The sequence below is a fragment of the Nanorana parkeri genome, unplaced genomic scaffold, assembly GCF_000935625.1.
Source record: "Nanorana parkeri isolate BGI_ZX_2015 unplaced genomic scaffold, ASM93562v1 scaffold1441, whole genome shotgun sequence".
Classification (NCBI taxonomy): Eukaryota; Metazoa; Chordata; class Amphibia; order Anura; family Dicroglossidae; genus Nanorana; species Nanorana parkeri.
This window is the reverse complement of record NW_017307709.1, coordinates 134,950-146,327: the sequence shown is the minus strand read 5'-3', so window position 1 is coordinate 146,327 and position 11,378 is coordinate 134,950. Positions and strand designations below refer to the sequence as shown.

The 11,378-nt window shown below is 45.7% G+C and overlaps 1 protein-coding gene across 1 annotated transcript in view; it reads left to right on the top strand.

The window, feature by feature from the left end:
- Positions 1–11,378, top strand: part of ANKRD27 (ankyrin repeat domain 27) — a 41,361-nt gene that overhangs the window by 356 nt on the left and 29,627 nt on the right. Inside the window, exons 2-7 of the mRNA XM_018570005.1 lie at positions 4,028–4,138; positions 6,558–6,714; positions 8,273–8,430; positions 9,395–9,454; positions 10,924–10,977; positions 11,158–11,223. Of these exons, the coding sequence (XP_018425507.1) occupies positions 4,028–4,138; positions 6,558–6,714; positions 8,273–8,430; positions 9,395–9,454; positions 10,924–10,977; positions 11,158–11,223 (606 nt within the window). The remainder of the gene's footprint in view (positions 1–4,027; positions 4,139–6,557; positions 6,715–8,272; positions 8,431–9,394; positions 9,455–10,923; positions 10,978–11,157; positions 11,224–11,378) is intronic.

Here is an 11,378-nt window from a genome sequence, read left to right as displayed (position 1 = left end):
GGATGGATGTCACGGTTGCCCTTTAAGTCTGGAGTTAATTAGAATTGTCACCATGCATCATTACCCTGCACGGCGGGTGAGCAATGGTCGGGCAGCTGTTACTTCCTGTTGCAGTGGTGTGGGGGGTTTTTTTTCCAAAAAAAGAAAAATATTACAATTTATATAAAAGTTGTATAATGACGTATATGGTATTGTAAATGTATAAATAATTAGTTTTACTTCTTCTGGGTAGAGTGTGTGATTTTTATAGGTACACATCTAGCTCGTAAAGGGCCAACTTTGGTGCTTAAAGGAGATTACTATGGGGAAAAGCCCTGACCCCATAGTTCTCCTTTTTAAGCTGGCCATACACTCTTCCTTTTTTTTTTCTCATTCAGACCCACTGATTGGCTGCAGCCACTGTTCAGCCAAGAATGATCAAACCACCTCTTTTGACATTGGTAGAACTTGGGGTGGGGGAAGCTCGCATGAGGGCCACAAACTGGTTGTGCTTTGGCCAAGACGGCAGGATAAATATGACCAGTGCAAGGTCAGCCTAACCCCTCCCCGGCACCCCAGTGGTGAGATATCTCAACAAAATCAATAGATTCCACCCAATAAAGTCCTATTTTACATCTTTTTGATGGGAAGTATTGGATTCCCACAGCTTCCTTTCTGCCCCAGAACAAACACAGGTACACTTTAATGGAAGCCTTTTAGTAGCTACTCTCCATCCCTTAGTTTCTTTGCTGATTTGTTTGGCTGCTAGGATTGAAGAGGAAGCCCCGCCCCCGAGGGACATCAATGGGTGCCTATGCAGGCCGATTGCAATCTCTTTCTTGTCCGAGGTGGAAGTGAAGCGGCGCGAGCCACGTGTTACTAGTGACAGAATCATGAAGACGACTACAGAGTACCTTTTTTTTAGGCCTCATTCACACGAGAAATGGGCGGCACGTACAGCTGCATGCAGGGCCGTATCGGGCAGCTCCCGGAAAGGACGTGTGCTGCGTGTGATTAGTACGCAGCCCCCGTCCTTCTCCATGAGACTACGCCGCCGTACGCTCACCCCAAGTACGGGTGCCCCGGCTCGGACGCAGACAGGATCCATCCTGTCAGCGTACGAGTACGGAGACAGTAAGGACGTGCGGGGCAGGTGAGCGTAGGGCAGCGTACGGCCGCGTATTCCCATAGAGGACGGGGGCTGCTTACTAATCACACGCAACACCTGTCCTTCCCGGGAGCTGCCCGATGCGGCCGTGCACGGAGCTGTACGCGCCGGCCGTTTCTCGTGTGAATGAGGCCTTAGACATTCCACTTAAACCAACAGACTTGAGTACACCCCTATAACAAAATATATTGCAAAATTCTAGATCGGGGTAGGCAACCTTGGCACTCCAGCTGTGCTGAAACTACAAATCTCTTCATGCATCTGCCACGGCTGTCAGATTGCAATGCCCCATTAGACATTCCGCTATCTGAAACCAACCAACATGGGCACATTGTTAAAAAAATCTTCTAGATGGCACATGACATGATGGGGCGGGGTTTGCTGATGAGGGCCACACACACACACACACTCACACACACACACTCTTCGAATTTCAGCTGCTCCATGGTAGCCCTGTTGCTGGCTCCCCCCCGACATGCTTTGACGCTGTAAGGTCCCCTTTATTGAAGACAGAGGCCAGCCGCTGGCACAGAGGGTCCAAAGATGTGTGATTGTCTGCAGGACTAGAGATGGCTCCTTGGGGGTGAATTTAAAACCAATGATGATTTACAGAAGGTCAATGATCGCTTTTGCCTTGGTTGGCCTGTATCCTGCAATCTGTAGACTCGGCTCCCTTTTATTCTATATGTGGCTAATGAAGTCCTTGACCTTGGCCAGCCAGCGCTGTCAGCCACGTCCCGCCTTGTGTTTAATCTTGTGACTCTTCAATAGACAGTAGACTGAGCACGTCCCTGTTCTATTTAAGGAGAAGTCGGCGTGCTTGTTCCCCAGGAGGCAGCAAAGAGGTTTTCATTCCGTGCTGACAATCGCAGTCTATACTGAGAGCTCCATTATTTCTAGTGTCAGTGTGAACTCTTTCCTGGTGTCGCCGCCCTGCGATTCATATCCTGTTTATGAGAACATATGTATCGGTGCGGTGTTAATATTCCGAAGCTTTTTACACGTCAGCTGACGGGCGGAATCGCTCCCAATTTACAAGGCCTAATCTTCAATTCGCCTCCGTGGGTGCGACTGCAAGGCTAATAGGGCGTGAAATAATCTAATTTCTCGCCCTATTAGATTCAAAGGACGGCTTCAGACAGATTGAATAGAAGAAGTTCTACTTCATTATAGTATTTGAGTTTGGCCCGTTCACTGAAATGATCTGATATTGCTTTATAGAGCAAATGGCACAGATCAAAAGATGAATCTGGAATGGGCTATTTTGAACAGGGGTGGGCTATCTCGGCATGCCAGCTATTGCAGAACTACAAGTCCCATGAGGCAATGCAAGAGTGACAGCCATGGGCATGACTCCCAGAGACAGAGGCATCATGGGATTTTTAGTTTCCGTACAGCTGGAGTGTCGAGATTGCCAACCTCTGATCTAGAATTTCGCTATTTATTTACTGCAGGTATCTATATGACGCCAACAATTTACATAATGCACATTCACATCAGTCCCTGCCCCCAAGGAGCTTACAATCTGAGGTCTCTATCACAGATGTATACAGGACCAATTTAGACAGGAGCCAATTAACCAGCGTGTCTTTGGAGTGTCGGAAAAGAAACCCACACAAGCACAGGGAGAACATGCAAACTCCTTGCAGATAGTGTCCTGACTGGGATTCACAGTGTCCAGATGTATCCCCTGCACTCCTTACACCAATAAGGACCACATGGTGAACCGCGGTGCTCGGAGTGATGCCGCACGGCGCCATCCGTGATCTATGAAGTCTTGAAAGTAATGAAGTGTGTCGCATGCAAGACCAACGTTTCGGGGCCACGTAGGGTCCCTTCATTAGGGTGACATATTGACCAGGGTTCAAACTGGTGAGCCCAGTGCTGCAAGGCAGAAGTGCTAACCACTAAGCCAATGTTAGGGACGTGCATATCGGGACATTTACAAGCTCTGTCACCTGGGCGTGCCACATGTTACTCACCAGAGACAGAATCATGAAGACAACTACAGAGTACGTTAGACATTCCACCATCTTACTACACAAACTACACCCATTGCTGTCCCTCGGGGGTTGGGGCTTCCTCTTCCTGCCTAGTGGGTAAACAGGTTGGCAAAGAAGCGAAGAGATGGCGAGTAGCTGCTAATAGGATTCCAATAAAGTGTACCCGTTGCTTTGGGGCAAAAATAAGGCCCCCGGAATCCAATATTTCCCTTCAAAAAGACAGCAAAATATTACTTTAATTGGGTGGAATCTATTGATTCTGTTGGGATATCTCACTGCTGGAGTCCTTGAGAGGCATAAAGATGACCATACGCTGGTCAAATTTCAGACCAGTCATGATGACGTGGCCGAAGTTCGTGCAGCTTGAGGCCCCTCGAATTTAAGTCGAATTCCAACTTTTTAATTTCAGTTTAAACGAGAAGTCCAGCATTGGAAAAAAAAAATTGGATTTCATTACAACACTCGCCTTCCCCCACAGTGAACCAGTGTCAGCCCTTTTTCAGGTTGAATCAAGCTACTCCTTGTGAGCCCGGGGTGTCATTCTGCCACCCGTCTGGAGGCACATCATCGCAGTGCCCTGGTCACACAGTACAGTGATGCATAATAAGGAGCTGATGTCACAGGGTCAGCGACACTTTATATCATTGAGGACCACCGAGCACCAGAGAGGAGGTGAAGAAGACCTTGTGTGTCATGTGACCAAAATTATTAAAATGCATGCCAATTGGCCTCCAGATAGAAACGGGGGAATGACTGACGTTAGGGGGTTGAACTGAAATCCAGCTGTAATACTATTTGTCCTCGGAATGTCAATGTTTGAACCCTATAGTCTTGTGTCTGTCCCAGTAATATTTTATCGTCTGTCTTGTTCCTGCAGGTTCTGGTGCCTTGTAAGGGGAGCATAACGAGCAGTTTATTCGCTGGCTGCTACTTTGAATCATATGTTCTGAAACCCAACGAAGGAGGCTTTCTGACCGAGGATGGAAAGGTAAGGACAATTACAGTTCTTGCTGGTAGTTGTGATGGGTATTGTCCAAATCTGTGCTCTGAGGATGGACCTCTGATTTGAGGACCTTTTTGAGGATGGACCTCTGATTTGAGGACCTTTTTCAGGATGGACCTCTGATTTGAGGACCTTTTTTGAGGATGGACCTCTGATTTGAGGACCTTTTTGAGGATGGACCTCTGATTTGAGGACCTTTTTTTTGAGGATGGACCTCTGATTTGAGGACCTTTTTTTGAGGATGGACCTCTGATTTGAGGACCTTTTTTTGAGGATGGACCTCTGATTTGAGGACCTGTGCCAGTTTTTTTTAGTGATGCAGCACCGTAGGGTAGTGCAAATGATAAATGAGCGTTTGACATTCCTGCCTTGCAGTTTCAGGTCTCAGGTTTTATTGCCCCCTAGGACACTATCTACATCTGCATGGTTTAATATGACAATTCATGTGCGTACTAGAGTATAATTGTGGTGGGGATGTTGGATCATGCATGGGGCAGGGACTGATGGCAATGGTTGAAGTAAGGACCTGTGTACATGGGCTTTTGTTTTGCCTTAGAACTGCTTTCCTCCCCAAGTCAGTGGGCATGCCAGAGAAGCTTGAAACAGCTTTGAGGGAGAACAAATGCACCTGTGAAGCATCTTGGATGGTTAAAGAACTCCAGGCAATGTAAAAATTAACCCTTGCAATGGAGCTACTCCTAGACCCAAATGTGCAGTTACGTTTGTTGTGTGGTGGTAGCCCCACTGCAAGGTTTAATTTTTACATTGCCTGGAGTTCTTTAACTTGGAAGCATCTTAAAATAATCTGAAAAGAAGGCAAATACCACTGAAATGACCTTGTTTGCATATGCTGAGATATTTGCTTTTGTAATGCAGGTTTTCCCTTGTGCAGTTTTCACCTGCTGACTGCCCCACATGCATTTCCTGCCCTAGAGGGACAAAGCTTGTGCATAGACGTATAGTACCCTAGAAGAGTGCTAACACTGGTACTACTGGTTCACTGTGCGTCTGTTTTTTAGCAATTTTCAGATGCACTTCTTCTTCTTTTTTTTTTTTTTACGAATTACACGATCTCTCTTCAAATCCACATCGCTTGCACTGATGTGCACACACAGACCCAGAAGCAATTGAATTCAGCAGTCGTTGGGACTTTAGTGCTGGAATCCAGAAAAACAAATTTCAGTCTTACATAGTTACATAGTTACATAGTATTTGGGGTTGAATAAAGACATACGTCCATCAAGTCCAACCCATATAGGTCCACGCATCATCTCATTCTTGGGGATACTGGTATCCCTGGATATTACGGACCCTCAAGAAATTGTCCAAACGTTTCTTGAACAAATCTACACTCTTGGCTGAAATCACTGCCGGTGGCAGTGAGTTCAAGACCTTAACCGCTCTTACTGTAAAGAACCCCCTTCGCCCATTGTGCTGGAAATTTTTCTCCCCCAACTTTAGGTGGTGGCCTCTAGTCTTTGTAATGGAGTTAATCTCAAACAGTTTGTTGCCAATGTTGCTGTCACCATTGAACATCTTGTACATGAAAATCATATCCCCCCCCTTAATCTCCTTAATTCCAGCGTAAACATGTTTAAGGTCAGAAGCCTTGACTCATAGCTCTGGTCCTCCAGCCCCTCCCCCTCCTCCTTGTCTCAAAGCTCTGGTCCTCCATTCCCCTAATTAGTTTTGTTGCCCTCCGCTGGACTCTCTCCAGTTCAAGGACATCCCTTGGTCAGGCGACCAAAACTGGACCGCGTAGTCCAGATGTGGCCGAGCCAACGATCTATATAGAGGCACAATTATAGACTTGTCCCTGCAATACATCCCCTTTTTATTACAGGACAAGACCCTGCTAGCTTTCTTTACCACAGCTTGGCACTGCAAGCTACCATTCAGTTTGTGGTCTACAATGACCCCCAAATCTTTTTCTATTTCTCTAGCGGCATACCCATGATTGTATAGCCTATTTATTTATTTTTATGTCCAAAGTGCATTGCTTTGCATTTATTGACATTAAACCTCATCTGCCATAGTATTGCCCCTCCCCCTATTTTATCCAGGTCCTCCTGCAATGTTATATTGTCACGATCCGTTTCTAGTACCCTCCCTATTTTTGTATCGTCTGCAAACACGGAAACATGGCTATTTATTCCCTCCCCGATGTCATTAATGAATAGGTTGAACAGTATCGGACCCAGCACAGATCTTTGAGGCACACCGCTCATTACACTAGCCCAGTCCGAAAAGGTGCCATTTACAGATATTCTCTGGACACGTTCCCGTAGCCAGTTCTCTATCCACGTACACACCACCTCATCTATGCCCATAGCCCTTAGCTTGTGAAGTAAGCGCTTGTCAGGTACCGTATCAAATGCCTTTGAGTCTGTCTTGTATTTTGCAGGAGGTTTTTATTCAGGGGACCCAGGTCAAGTTGGGCACTGGTTTCGCCTTCTCTCTCTCCATACCCATCCTGTTTGAGGAGACCTTCTACAATGATAAGGAGCAGAGTTTCAGTGTCCTGTGCATTGCCCGGTCACTAGAAAAAGATGAGAATCCAGGTATGTGTAGCCTTCCTTCCACCTCTGAATTGTGTTCCTGCAGCTAATAAAGCACTTGATAATGACACCTACAAAACTCTATGTTGTTGAGCTTTATAACATGCCTGAAATTATTATATTTTGGTTGTAGCAGAACTCCAAGAAAGACAAAGAACGCCTCCCAATTTTAGTTTTCTTGAAGGATCTCTTTAAAATAAATAAAGAGTTCTTAAACATCAACGGCTATGTTGTTGTCTAAAGTGACCCATTGCCCATGAAGGGAAAATGAAAAGGGTCCCTTAATTCCACACCCTCCCCAGCAGCATGTACTTTCCTTTGCTTCCTCGGAGCTCCGTTCAGCCACCAGGAGCAAATGAAACACAAGCAATGGAGCAATATGACTTGCTGCCTCTCTCAGGTTACAGCACAAGTTGCATTGTGATTGGCCCAGTTGCGTCAAAGGGAAGAAGTTAAATCCTTGCATAAGCTGGCAAGATGGTTTGTGGTGTACGCAGGGTTTTCTTTCCCCAGTCCTGGGTGGAAAGGTAAGTACATGTTGTTGGGAAGGAAGTTGAGTAGCTCTTCCGTTTTCCTTTGATGGGTCATGCATGCTTGCCACCACCTTGCAGTCTTGAAGCCATTGTTGTTTCTTCTGTATAGCACAGAGGGTAGAAGGAGCAGGCATGCCACCTCCATTCACTGTTCCTGATGAAGATGAACCCAACCACTGTGTCTTTATCATGGGGCTAACTGGTCACATTAAGCAGGTGAACCTTGGCTTCTATTGGAGCCTAAACGCTTTGGTGTTTTACTTTGTAACTCTTTGATGGCATGTTAGAGCATTTTTTTCTTGAATGAAAATTCTCTTAAAGGAGAACTATGAGGTGAGTGCTTTTCACTCACCTCATAGTTCTAGCCGACCTGTGACAATGACACTGTTGCAGGTCGGTCCAGTAGATCGGGAGGTGAGCGAACACATACCGGCGTTCGCTCACCTCTCGATCCTGTCACGGCTCTCTGCCATGACAGGGGAGGGGCTGGATTCCCCCCTCCCCGCTCCGATCCTCCAGCGCTGACTGGCGGAACGGACGGGGGAGGGGGCGGGTACAGCTGGCATCGGCTTCTAGATAGGCAGAGCCAGCTGTGACTCATGCAGCTGGGCGGATCCCGGCACAATTGTCGGGATCCGCTTCGGCTGTGGCGGTCTCAGTATACACAGCTCGTGGTATACTGAGCCTAGGGTGACGGGAGGATGCTAGTTTGTGTCCTCCCGTTACCCTAAGGAGAACTACGGGGAAAAGCCTTAACCCCATAGTTCTCCTTTTTAACTGGGAGGAGTTTGGCTACAAGTTTTATCTAAGGGACAGGTAAGATGAGAGAGGGACAAGCATGGATGCCTTATGGAGGAATTCCTGGATACTGGTATTTGTCATGTGTTGTTAAAGCTACATCCACCCAAAGCTCCTATCAGTTCGGAAAAATAAATGACAACTTTGTGCAGTATAAACGTTTGTCACTTTCTCATTGCAACAGAGTACGGTCTTACCCAGCCACTCATTTAACATTTTAATGATTACAGATCAACCTACCACTGCACCGCCCAATACCTGCACTTTAAAAAACATCGAGGATGTGAGGGAATTCCTGGGGAAACACACCGATCGATTCGACAAAAACATCACCTCATTCCGCAACGCGTTTAAAGTCCACGAAAGGAGGAGTCTTCGGCATTATATTGTGAGTGTCCTCGTATGCTGAGTGCCTGTCTGTGTCTATAGTAGCATAGTAGTGTGTGCTCTTCCTGACACATGCCTATAGTGTGTGTGTGGGCTACAGAAGTACTTCCCCACACCCTCTCCCAGTGCCTGAAACATTCAGTCCTAGGATTGGACAATGATGTTCCGTTGGCTGCAGTAACAATTTGCCTTTTCGTTTGTGTTGCACCTTCTATTCCAGTAGGGGGATGCATCTGTCTTTAAGGACCCAAGCTATAAGCTTGTCGGACCTCTATCCGATCCTGGCTGTGGCCTTATGTTGTCGAACCCATGTCCGGCCGGTCCAAGTTACCCTAGTTGATCCCTCGTTTATGGAACGCATGGAGCAGATGGCTGTAGCCGTCGGTTTGCTGGAAGCCTCCCGTCTCATTTCATGCATGTGTCATGTCAATTCAGTATGTATGGGGCGCTTTAGACAAAGTGCCAGACTGCAGAGCCCGTGTGAAACCACGTGGCCTTTCGAGGGACACAGTCTCATTGGACAGGCTCTTGATAACATCATCAAGGATGCTGCTGGTGGCAAGAGTAGCCATCCCATCTTCCTCAGCCTAACCGCCCTAAGGAGCAGACTATGAATTCTGTACATGTCATTTTTATGCTACCCGGGGGCTCGGGAATCCTGAGTGCTACACAAGACAAGTGTTTGAAACTTCCTGGTAGCGGTACACACTACACGAAATGCTTCTATTGACCCATCACTATGATGGACATCCTTACCAGAAAGTGTCAATTCTTGCTTGTGTAAGCTCTTCAGAATGTGGGGTACAGAAGAAGGCATGTAAAGGAATGTGTAGGCACCTGCAATGTACTTCTGGAGCCTGTTCTGATACTCTGTGATCCTGCCAGGTGGGCTTTTATATATGCATTTCAACTGTTTGTCCCGAGTTGAGCTCTAATAATATATATTATGTGTTTGTTCCTTCTAGGACTCTGTTAATGCCCTTTACACAAAATGCCTCCAGCATTTGCTCCGAGACTCACACTTGGTAAGTATTTTAATTCCTTCATTTCCCTACCGCAATCACACCTTCAGAATATAGTTTCCCAAATTCCCAACACACAGTCAGAAGGCTTCATTTATAGAGAGTGGGGAAATGTGTTACCCGCAGAACCATACAGAAATCTGCTTTTGTCCTCTGACCTGTTTCGGAAAAGTTATCATGGAAAATCTCTGGTTTTCAGTTCATCCACCATGACGACCTTTGGCATCAGACTTTTGACCCCTATGACCTGACTTAGGAAATATGAAGTCTAAAAGTTTTGAACTCCCCACCTTTTAGCATTTTCTTTCTTTTCATGGGACAGCTTGTGGACAGTTGATTTATCGGGTTCCATACCTTCTGTAGAGACTTAAGTTGGGCGGTTCTGTGTTTTTCTAATCATGTTAATCAATGAGATTCGGTCAGTTAAGGGGCTGTCCCGGAGGATGAACTGAAAAAGCAAAAGAACATTTTACCTAAAATTGAGTTATATGGACTTGCTCCATTAAAGAGGAGAGGTAGGGCCGGGTCTTTTTTTTAACCTTGCTCCTGCTGTCCCCAGGCAATAGCCCTTACATTGGTGCCTCTGTGAATTTCCACTCATCTTAATCAATGGTTTTCGGTCAGTTAAGGGGCTTTCATGGAGGATGAACTGAAAAAGCAAAACTAAGTTTACCTAAAATTGAGTTATATGGACTTACTCCATGGAAAAGGAGAGGTAGGGCCGGGTCTTTTTACCTTGCTCCTGCTGTCCCCAGGCAATAGACCTTATGGGAAAGAGTATCTAAAGCCAAAACCTTTATTTAGTTTTGGAAAGTGTGGTCAAATATTTATTGCCATCTCCTTCTTCCCTCTGTTTCTCCAGGTGATGTGGCAAAATCCAGAGCAGGAATGGAGGGTAAATCTCCCAATGGGTGACATTTGCTCTCACTTCCTGTTGTGGGTAGGAAATAAAAAGACACCGGGAGGAATTTATCAAAACTGGATCAGACAAAATCTGGAGACGATTTGCACAGCAACCAATCAGCTTCTCTGTCTCATTTTCAAATCCTTACCTGAGCAAACTGAAGGGAGATGCTGATTGGTTGCCATGGGCAACTGCTCCAGATTCTCTCTGTTTCCAGTGTTGATAAATTCCCTCCTCAGAGTTTTCACCATTCAAAATGGGGGGGAAAACGTTTTTGGTATACTTTTAAGGGAATGTCGAGGAGAATTCCAAGAAAAGCAATTAACGGTAGGCGTGTTTTTTATATTTCCAACACACAGAAATCTGCGAAAGGCCTTTATTTTCTTGTAATACTGTATCTGGTATCAGGACGGGTTGAGGTCAGGTCTGTCTTCTGTGACTGTTCTAAGAGGATGAAAAAACTTTCAATCACTCCACCTTAGCTGTTGTAAATGATACAGATACATGAATGTAGTATATTATTTGGAAGTATGTTTCTGTTCTATAACCATCACCCTGTGTTCTGCAGAGGTCTATTGCCAAGCAAGAGGGTCAGATGAATTTGATGAAGCAAGCAGTGGAGGTAAGGAAATTAGCCTTGCTCCAGCATTGACCTTTCTCTTTTCCTTGTCATGGCCTTCTTACCTTAACCCCTGCAGGCACTATTGAATGTCAGCCTGTACAAGTGTAGCAATACCGTCAGCATAATCCCAAGTTTAATTACGTGCCGTGCATTTCTGATAAATGTTTTTATCCCTTTTAGATGTATGTGCACCATGGAATTTATGATATCATCTTCAAACAAGTGGGGACCATCGAGGCAAGTGAGGTACGGCTCCTGGGGAGGAGATGGGGGGGGAGGCAAGCAAATCTGTGCAGTTTCTATATCCCTTTTAATGATGTGATAGTTTTAGGTGAATAATTAATAACATTTTATATATATATATTTTACATACATACATACATACATACATACATACATAC